The sequence below is a fragment of the Heptranchias perlo genome, chromosome 2 (genome assembly GCF_035084215.1).
Source record: "Heptranchias perlo isolate sHepPer1 chromosome 2, sHepPer1.hap1, whole genome shotgun sequence".
NCBI lineage: Eukaryota > Metazoa > Chordata > Chondrichthyes > Hexanchiformes > Hexanchidae > Heptranchias > Heptranchias perlo.
In genome coordinates this window covers 115,706,662-115,722,181 of record NC_090326.1, presented here as the reverse complement: position 1 = coordinate 115,722,181, position 15,520 = coordinate 115,706,662, and the positions used below count along the sequence as shown (strand labels likewise).

At 43.4% G+C, this 15,520-nt stretch overlaps 1 protein-coding gene across 1 annotated transcript in view; it reads right to left on the bottom strand.

Annotated features, from left to right (window-relative positions):
- kcnh8 (potassium voltage-gated channel, subfamily H (eag-related), member 8) overlaps positions 1–15,520 on the bottom strand; it is a 385,025-nt gene that overhangs the window by 161,542 nt on the left and 207,963 nt on the right. The window contains exon 7 of the mRNA XM_068006186.1: positions 3,054–3,261. Within this exon, the coding sequence (XP_067862287.1) occupies positions 3,054–3,261 (208 nt within the window). The remainder of the gene's footprint in view (positions 1–3,053; positions 3,262–15,520) is intronic.

Below are 15,520 nucleotides of genomic sequence, written 5' to 3'. Positions count from 1 at the left end.
TAATGAATGTTTTGATTTAACCTTTGGAAGTCGGTGTCAGATTATCCCCATTAACCTCTAAAAAAGGATGTACATAACCATAGCCAGCTAATGAAGAATCCAGGAAGTGAAGTGTTGATAATGCTTTTAGCAGACAAAGCTCAAATCCTGCAGTTTACAGTGAGGCATTTACAGAGTCACTAAACGCCTACTATTCTGTTTGCAGCGTGGAACTTGCTGTATTGTTTGCAAACCTATTGTTCTGTCTAAACTGCTTTTATGTTAATAAACAGTGTCCAGTATTCTATTCAAATCTGGTAAAAAGGGTTAACCTTAACAGTAAAGCAAATTGTAAAGAGAAGATAAAACTACAGTTGGCAAACAAAGAAAATATCTGAAGCAATAACACTGAGGAAAGTGGCAGTCATCTGTACTTACAGAAATATTAATTGTGGCAACTTCATTTCTGAAGCAAGCACATGGACATGGAAAGACCTTGCAGAGAAAACTGCTCTGTCGGTGTTATTTAAATAAAATGTCAATCAGTGTAGTAACACATATTGGTGATGGTGGCTTTCTGGGCATCCGAGGTGCCCGCCTGAAACAGACATTAGGCACTTTGCATATGTAAATGTGGGCCTAACGCCAGGCCTGCTCCGCTCAGCATTACCTGGTCTACATGTGGCCTAACCAGCGATCCTTAAAGGGACCACTGGAGGCTTTCATCAAAACTGTACAGTTTTTTTTATACTTGCCTTAATCCTCCCGGCTCCACAGCACTACTGCTGGCCTCTGCGGCCCACGCTCGTCCTCCTTCCTGTTCTCCTCCCCCCTGTCCCATCACGATTTACCTGAGGTGATGTAGCCTGCCCAAATTGGATTCCGGAAAATGGACAAACTGTCTCTGGAGGCGCCGGCAGCTCGATACCATTATTACAATCAGGTCTGAGACTCAATTTCTGTTGAACCACGGGCCTCCCAGTTCAGGCGTGTGCTGGGAATGGGGCATAACAAATTTGTACTCCTCCATATCTATGTGTTTTCTTCAGAAATGAAGTTGGTGCTCCTACAGTCTGTACCAGAAAGCGGGAGGGCAATGGTTTACGCTCATGATTCCCCACACAACGAGTTCCTGATCTGAACTGTACTATCAGACAAATGAAATGCTCATGAAAATATGTCCAACAGTTAGAGGTTACTGTCATATAAAGAATGTGTCATGAATACAATGAGTCAGTGAAGGGGCTGTGTATGACGAGGGATTGTGCATTTTTAAAATGCTTTTGATGATAACTGATGTATGTAGTTCTGCTGCCAATAGTTATGGCAATTTCCATGATATGTGTGAAATACATAAGGTGTCTCATGCAGACCAACGAAAGGATAAGGCAATAATAGCATTCGGGAGTGAAGAGAAATGTTGGATGTGCTTGTACTGGGGTCAACTGTATTGGGCAAAGATGCTGAGCAGAGGCTAAGAGTTTCCTCATACGGAGAAAAGTTAAATGTGTCTCATCCTGGAGCATATGGCGCAGTAAGAGAAAAACAAAAAAACAAATGATCCCTCCCTCCCTCCAACAAAAACCTCACAAACATGCATGGTGACATTCAACTAGAATAAAAATTCAACTTCAATTCTCAGACAAGTCTGCATTCTGAGAGAAATAAAGATAAATATTAATGTTTTTCGAACAATCTTTACAATGTAATCGATTTATGTGCACAGCAGATCCATTGCTTTCTGAGTCAGCTGACAGCACATACAACAGCTTATTTACAGTGGTATTTGTTGCCACTCATTGGTGCTTGCAGCTTTCAGTTCAATATCACATGATCTTGAAATGTCTCAAAACTGAACTGATTAGAGAGACAGGATATCAGCATGCTTAGCAAGCATGTGAAGATTCCTTACATCTTGCACTAGACCAGCCTGTTTATATTATTTATATTCAAGTATGAATTGTCATCTGCTATCAAAACCTACTGAGAAGACATCAACATCACTAAACATTGTATTTTTTATCGTTTGTAAGATCTTTGTTAAAATATGATTTCTCCCCCAAAACGTCTGCACATTAATGACAAAGTCCAACACAAAATAAATAAAAGGCAAGTGAATTGCATCATTTAGCTATACAAAACCCTGGTTAGACCGCACCTGGAGTACTGTGAGCAGTTCTGGGCACCGCACCTTCGGAAGGACATATTGGCCTTGGAGGGAGTGCAGCGTAGGTTTACTAGAATGGTACCCGGACTTCAAGGGTTAAGTTACGAGGAGAGATTACACAAATTGGGGTTGTATTCTCTGGAGTTTAGAAGGTTAAGGGGTGATCTGATCGAAGTTTATAAGATATTAAGGGGAACAGATAGGGTGGATAGAGAGAAACTATTTCCGCTGGTTGGGGATTTTAGGAGTAGGGAGCACAGTCTAAAAATTAGAGCCAGACCTTTCAGGAGCGAGATTAGAAAACATTTCTACACACAAAGGGTTGTGGAAGTTTGGAACTCTCTTCCGCAAATGGCAATTGATGCTAGCTCAATTGCTAAATTTAAATGTGAGATAGATAGCTTTTTGGCAACCAAAGGTATTAAGGGATATGGGCCAAAGGCAGGTATATGGAGTTAGATCACAGATCAGCCATGATCTTATCAAATGGCGGAGCAGGCACGAGGGGCTGAGTGGCCTACTCCTGTTCCTATGTTCCTATCAATGTTTTCTTATAACATTCACTGCTTACAGTGCTATTAACTCCAATGAAGAACATTTAAACTGACCCAGTTGGTATCAGTTGAATGGTATTGTCTTTTTTTCCCTAGTAGTTAATAAAATATTGGGTAAATTAACTGATCTCATGCTCCCAGTATTGAACCGTGCTCAAAAGGAGCACAGGTAGGAGAATTAGAAGTTCAGCACTGTAACCCTGTCTCAGACCTGTACTCCTTTCAAATGTGACTCAAAGCGCAGAAGCCCTCAATTTCCCTTTATACCTATGCTTGCACTTTGTGCAAAACTTATTTTCCTTAAGGTGGTGCCTATATAATTTGAAAATGCTGCTTATGGTGAGAAGACTTACCAATGTCCCATGTAAGTGGGTCGTTGCCCTCCATTTCAATTTTGCCAATAACGTACCAGATGCATGCCATCCAGTGAGCCAACAATGCAAACATGGACATCAGCAGAGTTAGGACTATTGTGCTGTGCTGGGAGTATCGATCCAGTTTTTGCAATAGTCGCAACAAACGTAACAGGCGCACTGTTTTCAGAAGGTGAACAATTGAGACCTGCCAACAAAATGCAAAAAGGCTGGTGGTTAGTTCTGACTTCTCTATAAATGTTAATACAATTCAGGTTAAAAGGGAATTCAATGTAATTAGAATGTTACATTCTATTATGATAGATCCAATACAAGCACATTAAACATTTTCCTTTACCACTGAAATATTATTATTGCATTTCCCTTACTTATCTCAGACATGCCATGAAAATTACCGTAACCATAGACACCTGAATTGCATAAATCAGGTACCATCTCTAAAACATTAAAATTGTATAGTTCATTGACATAGCCCATTCACTGACTATTAATAACAAATTCTTTGTACAACAGTAATTTCTAGCTGCTGTACAGTTTTCATGAGCATATTACCATTTAAAAATAATTTTACTGCCTTTGTTGAACCACATTTAGTATATTTGTGATAGCACTACAGTGAAGATACATTAGTGCAATTATAGGCTGATAGTGGTATTCATTATAATTGCTGTTTTTTTAAACTATAAATCATCACATAATTTCTGACCTACTGGGATTATCCTTCATTAGCACAAGAATGTTTAAGTGTTGATAGATGCATGAAGCCTAATTGCTCAAACAACTTGTATGAGATATACTTGGCCTAGTCCTAATTATTTTAATATTACTGAATTACATAACAGTGGAAACTCCAGGTAACTTATACCAGCAGAACTTCACCATGACTGCATGAAGCCTGGCCTTGTTAATGTCATGAATTATGAAGTTGTCCAGTATTCTGCAGTTTTAGTGTTGCATCAAATAGTGTCTAGGTCAGACCTGGAATATAGGAACATAAGAACAGCAGTAGGCCATCCTGCCCCTTGAACCTGTTCCACCATTCAATTAGATCATGGCTGACCTGTACCTCAACTCCATTTACCCGCCTTTGTTCCATAGCCTTTGACACCCTTACCTAACAAAAATCTATCGATCTTAGTCTTGAAAAGTTCAATTGACTTAGCAACCACAGCCTTTTGGGGGAAGAGTGTTCCAGATTTCCATTACCCTTTGTGTGAAGAAGTGCTTCCTGATTTCACTCCTGAATGGCCTGGCTCTAATTTTAAGATTATGTCCCCTTGTTCTGGATTCCCTACCAGAGGAAATAGTTTCTCTTTATCTACCCTAGCAAATCCTTTTATCGTTTTAAACACCTTGATTAGATCACCCCTCAATCTGCTTTACTCAAGGGAATACAAACCATTTTATGCAACCTGTCTTCATAACTTAACCCTTTAAGTCCCGGTATCATTCTGGTAAAACCGCGCTGCACCCCCTCCAAGGCCAATATATCCTTCCTAAGATGCGGTACCCAGAATTGAACGCAGTACCCCAGATGGGGTCTGACAAAGGCTCTATTCAACTGAAGCATAGCTTCCTCCCCATTGTATTCTAGCCTCCTTGAGAACAAGGCCACCATTCCTTTAGGAATTTTGATTGCTTTTTGTACCTGGAGTTAATGAATTTAACAAAGGCAAAGAGAATGAAGTGAGATGAATGACCAGTTAATTTTTTTCGATGGTGATTAAAGGAGAAATATTAGCCAAAACACCAGAGGATCTATCTGCTTATCGAATAGCTTTAACTCATGCCTTTTCAGTGCTTGCTTTAAAAAGGTTGGCGTCTCCAACAATGTGGTACTGCCTCAATACTACGGTGCAGTGTCAGCCGAGCTTACGTGCTGGAGCAGCTCTTGAACTAACAACCTTTTGACTCAGAGTATAAAGTGCTACCAACTGAGCCAAGCTCCCTGGGGGAGTTGCTGGTGACATAGGTGTACCACTTGGTCCAAGAAAACTTGCAGGAAGTCAGCTAATGAAATGCAGCCAGTGGCAGCGTGGACCACCAATACCCTCAATTTTAATGCCACAGTGACCTTCTATAGCTCAAAGAGAGATCACGGGAGTCATCCAATTTATCCTGTACCACTCCATTAAGGAGATACATGAAGCCCATGTCACATATAAATTAGCATTGATTTGTAACACACTACACAAGAACCAGCAGTAGAACAGCTACTGCAGGCAACGAGGCAGGTCTTCCTGCCTTCTTTACGTTTTAGAGAGCAGTTTCCCTCTATCAAAGATATGCTTGTGTCACTCCATGACAATGCTTACCAGAAGATCCAAGGGTTCATCATGAAGCTGCTATTCTCTCTGGTGGCATTCAGACATTTATTGCAAAAATTGCACATTCCACATCTGGATTACTGAACTCTGACATCTATACCAGTTAAGTGGCTCATTAGCTGCTTGGGAACTGTTAAAAGGATCACTCTAGTAGGTGTATCATGAATAGCTGCTACATTTGCTACTGCTGACAAAACCAATTCAACAACAACTTGCATTTATACAGCACCTTTAACATAGAAAATGTCCCAAGGCACTTCACAAAGATGGGAGAAAAAATAAAAGATAAAGGAACAGATATTCAGCCATGGATGAAGAGTTAGGAGAGGTGACCGAAAGTTTGGTCAAAAGATAGCTTTTGAAAAGGTTTTTAAAGGTGACGAGGTGGTGCAATTTAGAGAGGGAGTTCCAGAGAATAAAGTTAAGATGGCTGAAGGCTGTGCAACCAATAATGGGGTGAAGGGAGTGAGGGGAGGGGGGGAGGAGGAGACGGAGGGGGTTGCAAATTGTGGATGAGGAAGAGGAGTGGACGAAAGACAGATCTTTGGCGGAATACAGAGGTGACTATGAGGGAGCAGGATGAGATGCCATTGCTAGAGATGCACAGGCTGTGTTACGACAGGCAGGAATGGAACCGTGCGAGGGTAGTTCCACAGAACTGAACAATGGAGCAGAGACAATGCCCATTTACATCTACCTCATCTACAGCACCTTTCAAAGACCTGAATCATATCTCCCTTACTTTCCTTTCATCTTAATTCAGAGCCCTAACATTCTGAACCTCTTTTTGGCTTTCTCAAAGTATGAATTCTCCGATTAGGTACCAAGGGCATTTTGTCACTGCTGCACCATCTTAACAATGCCCTTTAATGCACATAAAAGGCGATTGTGTATCCAGTTGTGGTTAAAAGGAGGTCCACGATCTCCGCGGGCTGTTCTCCCCTTACACAATATCTATTTTACTCGTATACTGCCACTCCATGTTGAAGGACCAATATGAAGAGGCCTCCATTTACTGTGCATCTGAAGGCTGCTCTCAGAACCCACAAAAAAAGGCAAAGAATTCACCTCTATGTTATTGTACGCTGGAAGCAGGAGGAATACCATGTTCCTACTGCCAAATGGATTCTTTCACTTTAAAAAAAGAGTGCCTTGTCTTTTGGAGAAAAGAGACTGCTGGGGGAGGAGGAAAATATGCTTATTATCACTAAAATTGCATTTATTGAAAGTAGGCTGAAATCCTACGAGGAAGTTTTAGAATTCAGGCCAGTGACATCTTGCAATTCCTAACATTATAAGCAAATTTGATAAGTGGAGAAAATGTTGAGGAAAGGTCACCCACCAATCACACTCATTCACATCTCCTAATGCTTGACATTTATCTGCCCTAACTGCAGGAGGCAGGTGTAAAGAATAGGCTTTCACCTAGACAAGACGCCAAAGCCTAAGAATAATAATTCTAGTTGGTAAGAATTAGGATGATATTGTTTTACAATCAGATTACGCACATTGTTGAACTTTGGAAACTTGTTTTAGGTATCCTGCTAACATGGTAGGCAGAAAATAAATTCCTACTCAAAACTACTTGCCTGCACAATGCAGCAAAAATCCATAGATTGGTTAAGTCTGTATCAAATGGTTTCCATACTCAGAAATAATTTCCCCTGCATTCCTGTAGAAATAAGATGCATGCGAGGCTTTGAGTAGTTCCTCCTATTTGTCTAAAGGTGTCTATATATTCATTGTTGACGATTTTATGTCTGTTTCCACCAGTTTGCATTTTTCGATTGAGATTTAACATGGTAACAAATATTTAACCCCAACAAATTAAATACCTGTTTAGCCAATTAATGGGGACATAACACTCATTAACACTCAAATTGTGATTAATAAAAAGGTACGCTTTACCAGAGCTATGAGTCACATTTAGACCAAACTTTAACAATGTCGACAGCCTTGAATCAATATCATTCAAGTCCTTTCATAAACAACGGCAAAATACTAACAATGCTGGAAATTTGAAATAAAAACAGAAAATGCTGGAAACACTCAGCAGGTCAGGCAGCATTTACGGAGAGAGAAACAGAGTTAATGTTTCAGGTCAATGATCCCCTCTACCACGGTCGTGTAAATCATTTAAAGTGCCTTAATGCCCAAAATCACTTCCAAGATATTTTAATCCAGCTAGTTTCCCCATCTCTTCTTGTGGGAATCTGTACTCATATCATTTTCCTCCCATGTTTTTAACCTGACCTCTATCCACTGAGAAAGAAAATATTTCTAGTGAGAAAGCATTGAAATAGGCACAATGCAATATGATGCACAATAAAATTGTACGCACCTAAAAAACTGTTTCAAACAAGTATCGATAGCTAATAATTTGAGTACTGAGATGTTTGAAGGCAACAGCCCCCAGGTGGTGAAAATGAATTCAGGCTCCTACATACGTCAAAATATGGATCGGGAGAAGAATAAAGGAAAGCTGCCAACTGGGCACTATCAATTGTCAAACGAGCTGCTACATCTCAAGTGTAAACTTCTCCTAAGGCTTGTAAAATGGTTTAAGAATCACGGCAAACTCATTTGCAAGAAGTGCAGCCAAGTATTCTTCCTGGTCCAAGTACCCATTGATAGGAAGTTAGACTGTGATCAGTGATGTGACAGCTCAAGATAGCAAGTTCAAGTTTTATTGACACCCTGGAAGGGGCAAGTCACAATACTGGATACTAGATTAATGTTGCTTATTATCTATTTTACAGTATTAATCTGTGCTGCTGGGCAAGAATATTTCCTCCTTATTTCTATAAAATCCAGTCCAAACATATGAAAATGTCAGACAAATCAAATCGTCCCTGTGTCAATGCTTTTCTAATGCATGCACACCCAGCTCTGTGAGCCCCTCTAGGTAACTAAGGTGTTTTAATCTGGGAAATAATCTTGCGGCCCTCCTCTTCACCCTTTTCAGAGCCTCAACGTTTACGGGGAGGCTGGGAGGGAGTGCGATTGCCTGTCAATGGCTGGGAAACCCAGAAATACCGGGAAGGCGGAGGCCCTGCTGAATCTAATGTCAGGACCTTGTTAGATTTTTTTATTCCGTTTCCTACCCGACAGCTGGCCAGATTCAGAGGCTGGCCGATGCCGGGCAGGAAAGCCTGCAGTGAAAAGCCAGAGAATGGAGAGGAGGGTGGGAGAGAGCGGGTCGTTGGGGGGGGGGGGGGGGGGGAAGAGATCCGATCGCGTTGGGGGGGGGGGGGAGAGATTCGATCGCGTGGGGGGGCGGGGAAGAGATCCGATCGCGTGGGGGGGCGGGGAAGAGATCCGATCGCGTTGGGGGGGGGGGGAAGAGATCCGATCGCGTTGGGGGGGGGGGGAGAGATTCGATCGCGTGGGGGGGCGGGGAAGAGATCCGATCGCGTGGGGGGGCGGGGAAGAGATCCGATCGCGTTGGGGGGGGGGGAAGAGATCCGATCGCGTGGGGGGGGGGGGAAGAGATCCGATCGCGTGGGGGGGGGGGGAGAAGAGATCCGATCGCAGGTGGGGGGGGGCAGGGGAGAGATCCGGTCGCGGGTGGGGGGGAGAGATCCGATCGCGCGGGGGGGGGGGGTGTGAGATCCGATCGCCGGGGGGGGGGGGTGTGAGATCCGATCGCGCGGGGGGGGGGGGTGAGATCCGATCGCGCGGGGGGGGGGGGGGGGAAGAGATCCGACCGCGGGGGGGGGCGGGTCGGCCGATCGCGGGGGGAGGGTCAGTCGATAGTGGGGGTGGGGGGGGGGGGGGTCGGCCGACTGCGGGGGTTGGGGGGGGTCGGCCGACCGTGGGGGTTGGGGGGGGTTCGGCCGACCGCGGGGGTGGGGGGGGGTCGGATGATCGCGGCAGGTTTGCTTGGGAGCTCGGGGAAGCCCTCCTGCTCCTCCAGGGCCACAAGCAGTGCTGGAATGCACTTACCTGCTCGATCTGGCAGCTCCCTTCTCCCTTCAGTTGTCAGGTTTCTTGAGCCCTGGGAAGCCCGGCCCGCAGCAGTTAAATTCAATTCACTCACAAACTCTGGGGCACGGAGCCTCATTAACATACTATAATTACTGACCCACCTCTCCAAAGCAGGTTACTCGGCCGACCCTCAACCCGCCGCGATTAAAATGGAAGCAAGCGCCTTCACAGCGGGCTCGGGTCGGGTTTCCCATTTTCAACTATTTAACCACACCCTGCCACTATCCCGCCTGTCCTGAGGGGGTTAAAATTCCCCCCAATATCCCCCACCATTGGGCGAGACCAAAACTGGACACAGTATTCTAACAACAGCCTAACCAAGGTTTTGTACAAGGACAAAATGGTATGCTTTGTTTTTTAGTAAATTATCCTGTGTATATAACCTAGAATCCTGTTTGTTTTGGCTATAGCTTCACGGCATTAGTCATGAATCTTTAAAGAGTGATGTGCTAAAACACCTAGATCTCATTCTTTCAATACTAACTTTAATTCTGTTCCCTGTAGTGTGGAAATATCTTCAGCATTTGTCCTGCCCATGTGCATAACACTACACTTTTCTAAGTTAACCATCATTTGCCAAATACGGGCCCGTTCTTCCAACACATCAAGATCTGCTTGCAGTAGTTGAACATCCTCTCTAGTCTTAACACTCGCATATATCTTGGTATCGTCTGCAAACTTGCGGATCATTCCCCCACTGATCTAAATCACTGATGAAAATAGTAAATAGCAAAGGTCTCCAAGGAGATCCAAATCCATTGACTACAACTTTCTGCCTGTGGGCATTTAGCCACACAAAATAGCTACAAGACATTCTGCCTATAATTTCTTCTCCCAGCCTTCTACTAATTCAGGATCATTTACTGCAAGACAAAAATCGATGCTGGTTTGTAAAAAGGGACATTGAGTTGTTTTCGCAATACAATGACATTTTTTTTGGAAAAAATTGCACGATTGAGCTGCAAAACAGTAGAAATCACTTGCCAAACAACGGTTTCTGTGTGACTCCCTCACTAGTAATTATTGAGAAGAACTTCTGCTGATGTATAAATAAATATTCTTCTCACTTTACTCTTGTGTTCGCAATCTGTATATTATCATCTGATCAACCATCAAGTAGAAAAGAAACACAGAAACATAGAAAATAGGAGCAGGAGTAGGCCATTTGGCCCTAAGAGCCTGCTCCACCATTCAATATGATCATGGCTGATCCTCTATCTCAATACCAAATTCCCGCTCTCTCCCCATACCCCTTGATGCCTTTTGTGTCGAGAAATCTATCCAGCTCCTTCTTAAATATATTCAGTGAATTGGCCTCCACAGCCTTCTGTGGGAGAGAATTCCACAGGTTCACCACCCTCTGAGTGAAGAAATTTCTCCTCATCTCAGTCCTAAATGTCCTACCCCGTATCCTGAGACTGTGACCCCTTGTTCTGGACCCCCCAGCCAGGGGAAACATCCGTCCTGCATCCAGTCTGTCTAGCCCTGTCAGAATTTTATATGTTTCAATGAGATCCCCTCTCATTCTTCTAAACTCGAGTGAATACAGGCAGAGAGACACAATCTCTCCTCATACGACAGTCCTGCCATCCCAGGAATCAGTCTGGTGAACCTTCGCTGCACTCCCTCTATGGCAAATATATCCTTTCTTAGGTAAGGAGCCTAAAACTGCACACAAAACTCCAGGTGTGGTCTCACCAAGGCCCTGTATAACTGCAGTAAGACATCCTTGCTCCTGTACACAAATCCTCTTGCAATGAAGGCCAACATACCATTTGCCTGCCTAACTGCTTGCTGCACCTGTATCTTTGCTTTCAGTGAGTGGAGTACAAGGACACCCAGGTCCCTTTGTACATCAACATTCCCCAATCTATCACCATTTAAATAATACTTTGCCTTTCTGTCTTTCCTTCCGAAGTGGATAACTTCACATTTATCCACATTATACTGCATTGCCATGTATTTGCCCATTCACTCAACTTGTCTAAATCGCCTTGAAGCCTCTTTGCATCCTCCTCACAACTCACGATCCCACCTAGTTTTGTGACATCAGCAAACTTGGAAATATTACATTTGGTTCCCTCATCCAAATCATTGATATATATTGTGAATAGCTGGGGCCCAAGCACTGATCCCTGCTGTACCCCACTAGTCACTGCCTGCCACCCCGAAAAAGATCCATTTATTCCTACTCTCTGTTTCCTGTCTGTTAACCAATTCTCAATCCATGCCAGTATATTACCACCAATCCCATGTGCTTTAATTTTGCACACTAACCTCTTACGTGGGACTTTATCAAAGGCCTTCTGAAAATCCAAATAAACCACATCCACTGGTTCTCCCTTATTTATTCTATCAGTTACATCCTCAAAAAATTCCAGTAGGTTTGTCAAACATGATTTCCCTTTCATAAATCCATGTTGACGTTGTCTAATCCCGTTGATATTTTCTAAATATCCTGTTATCACATCCTGTTCCATAATCTATAGAATTTTGGATGATAACAACTAATGCATCCACTATTTCCATGGCTACCTCTTTTAGTACTCTCGGATGAACTAGCTGCGCCTCTAGCCAAGCTGTTCCAGTACAGCTACAACACTGGCATCCACCCGACAATGTGGAAAATTGCCCAGGTATGTCCTGTCCACAAAAAGCAGGACAAATCCAATCCGGCCAATTACCGCCCCATCAGTCTACTCTCAATCATCAGCAAAGTGATGGAAGGTGTCGTCAACAGTGCTATCAAGCGGCACTTACTCACCAATAACCTGCTCACCGATGCTCAGCTTGGGTTCCGCCAGGACCACTCGGCTCCAGACCTCATGACAGCCTTGGTCCAAACATGGACAAAAGAGCTGAATTCCAGAGGTGAGGTGAGAGTGAATGCTCTTGACATCAAGGCAGCATTTGACCGAGTGTGGCACCAAGGAGCCCTAGTAAAATTGAAGTAAATGGGAATCAGGGGGAAAACTCTCCAGTGGCTGGAGTCATACCTAGCACAAAGGAAGATGGTAGTGGTTGTTGGAGGCCAATCATCTCAGCCCCAGGGCATTGCTGCAGGAGTTCCTCAGGGCAGTGTCCTAGGCCCAACCATCTTCAGCTGCTTCATCAATGACCTTCCCTCCATCATAAGGTCAGAAATGGGGATGTTCGCTGATGACTGCACAGTGTTCAGTTCCATTCGCAACCCCTCAGATAATGAAGCAGTCCGAGCCTGCATGCAGCAAGACCTGGACAACATCCAGGCTTGGGCTGATAAGTGGCAAGTAACATTTGCGCCAGATAAGTGCCAGGCAATGACCATCTCCAACAAGAGAGAGTCTAACCACCTCCCCTTGACATTCAACGGCATTACCATCGCCGAATCCCCCACCATCAACATCCTGGGGGTCACCATTGACCAGAAACTTAACTGGACCAGCCATATAAATACTGTGGCTACGAGAGCAGGTCAGAGGCTGGGTATTCTGCGGCGAGTGACTCACCTCCTGACTCCCCAAAGCCTTTCCACCATCTACAAGGCACAAGTCAGGAGTGTGATGGAATACTCTCCACTTGCCTGGATGAGTGCAGCTCCAACAACACTCAAGAAGCTCGACACCATCCAAGATAAAGCAGCCCGCTTGATTGGCACCCCATCCACCACCCTAAACATTCACTCCCTTCACCACCGGTGCACTGTGGCTGCAGTGTGCACCATCCACAGGATGCACTGCAGCAACTCGCCAAGGCTTCTTCGACAGCACCTCCCAAACCCGCGACCTCTACCACCTAGAAGGACAAGGGCAGCAGGCGCATGGGAACAACACCACCTGCACGTTCCCCTCCAAGTCACACACCATCCCGACTTGGAAATATATCGCCGTTCCTTCATTGTCGCTGGGTCAAAATCCTGGAACTCCCTTCCTAACAGCACTGTGGGAGAACCGTCACCACACGGACTGCAGCGGTTCAAGAAGGCGGCTCACCACCACCTTCTCGAAGGCAATTAGGGATGGGCAATAAATGCCGGCCTCGCCAGCGATGCCCACATCCCGTGAACGAATTAAAAAAAAATGCAGATTATCAGGCCCTGGGGATTTATTAGCTTTCAGTCGTATTAATTTCTCCAGCACTATTTTTTTACTAATTTCCTTTAATTCCTCCTTCTCACTGGTCCCTTGGTTCCCTAGCATTTCTGGGAAGTTATTTGTGTCCTCTTCCGTGAAGACAGAACCAAAGTATTTGTTTAATTGCTCTGCCATTTCCTTGTTCCCCATTATAAATTCTCGCGTTTCTGACTGTAAGGGACCTACATTTATCGTCATTAATCTTTTTCTTTTTACATACTTGTAGAAGCTTTTACAGTCCACTTTTATGTTCTTTGCAAGTTTACTCTCATACTCTATTTTCCCCCTCTTAATCAATCTCTTGGTCCTTTTTTGCTGAATCCTAAACTGCTCCCAATCCTCAGGCTTGTTTCTTCTTTTAAAGTTGCCAGAAAAAGTAAGATTTGTAGCTATTGCTACTGTATGAAGATTTCATATAATTTCTTTTTCTTTTCCTGATTTAAGTGTGCTTGTTGAACTAAACAATCAGCAAAGTATATAATTCTTATATTCTGAGCATATATAATTGTAAATAATAATAATCATTCTAATTGTTTGAAAGTAGGATTTGTGAAATAAAATGTTTCCGTCTTTGACATCTCTGAATTTAAGCTTTTGAAGCACTGTAAACGACCCACATCAAATGTAATAAACTTCAAAACACAACAGCGTGACCCTGAAGCTAGTGTTAGCACTCTTGACAGTTTCTTATTCAGCCTTCAGACCTCTTGGCATCATAATCTTTTTCTGCTGCCATGCCAGACATCCGCTCAAAGAGTGATGTCATTGAGGGAACCTTCTCAGCTTGAATGCAGTACAAAAATGAGAGAACTGCCCGAATGTGTCAGTCTTTCTGAACCAAACCTGATCAGACCTGATTCACCAGACTGGGATTTCAGATTGTACTAATGTTCCTGACTTTATTTTCCAGCTAATTAAAGGGGCATTAGTTGGCTGGGACACAAAACTAAGAACCTGTCAATGTGTCGGTTCAAGGTAAAGTATCGGTTCAAGGTAAAGTATATTGAATGTTTGTTAAGAATTATATTTTAAGGAAATGGCTGATATTCAACAAACCAGTTGACAGATTCACAGTGTAAATTTCATAGAAAAGTCTGACTGATATTGGCTCATTTTTGCTTCATGCAATTACACTAATTACTGTTTAAGAGTATATTTTTATTAATAGGGAGACATCTTGTCAGCAGGACATTTGATAAATTCATTTGCTGTATTCTTACACTCATTAAAAAAGAATTGATCTTTGCAAGCACTCTAGAGGACTCTTTTTTTTAAAAATAGTTTATTGCAACTGTTCTTCAGCTACAACACATTGGCCCAGAATTTGCTGCCAAAATAACAGTGAGGCTAAAGGCGTTCACCGTTACTTATGCGCAAATTGTACTGCAATCTCAGGCGAGGGCAAATGTGCTGTTAAACGTGGAAATCCAAAAGTTGCTGTCCGAGATATGCTGCTCCACCATTCGCTTCACGAAAACGGCATCTCGCTGTCTGACTCACCATTCGCATGCATTGAACAGCGTGAAGTTCCTGTACTTGCATGGTAGATACAAACTAAACTCGCCACAGAAAGTTAAGTCAAGTCATTTCAAGTCTAAATACTCTTTTAATTATGTGGTAAGTGTAAATTACTGCCAGTCAACCCCTCTGCCACTAAAAATTAACTATTACAAGTGTTGAGTCTCATCCCTTCAGGTTTTAACTGTTGTTGGAGATTTTTTTAAAAATTAATTAAAATTTATTGCTTACTTATTCTTTCTGTCTCTTTTTCCTCTCTCTCTTAATCTAATCTTTCTTTCCCTCTCTTTGGGCTTAATTTCAAAACAGAGCCAGGAAGGGATGGAGGGTCATACTGAGGACGGGAAACCCATTAGTACGGGTTTCCCAGACGTTCTTACGATTTTGACGTAAGGACGTTTTTTTTTTGTCAGTTTCCCGTCTGACTGCCTGCCTGAGTGACGGGCTAGTCTCAGTCGGGCGGGAGACCAGCCAGGGAGAGGACATGTTCAGGTAAGTCTGC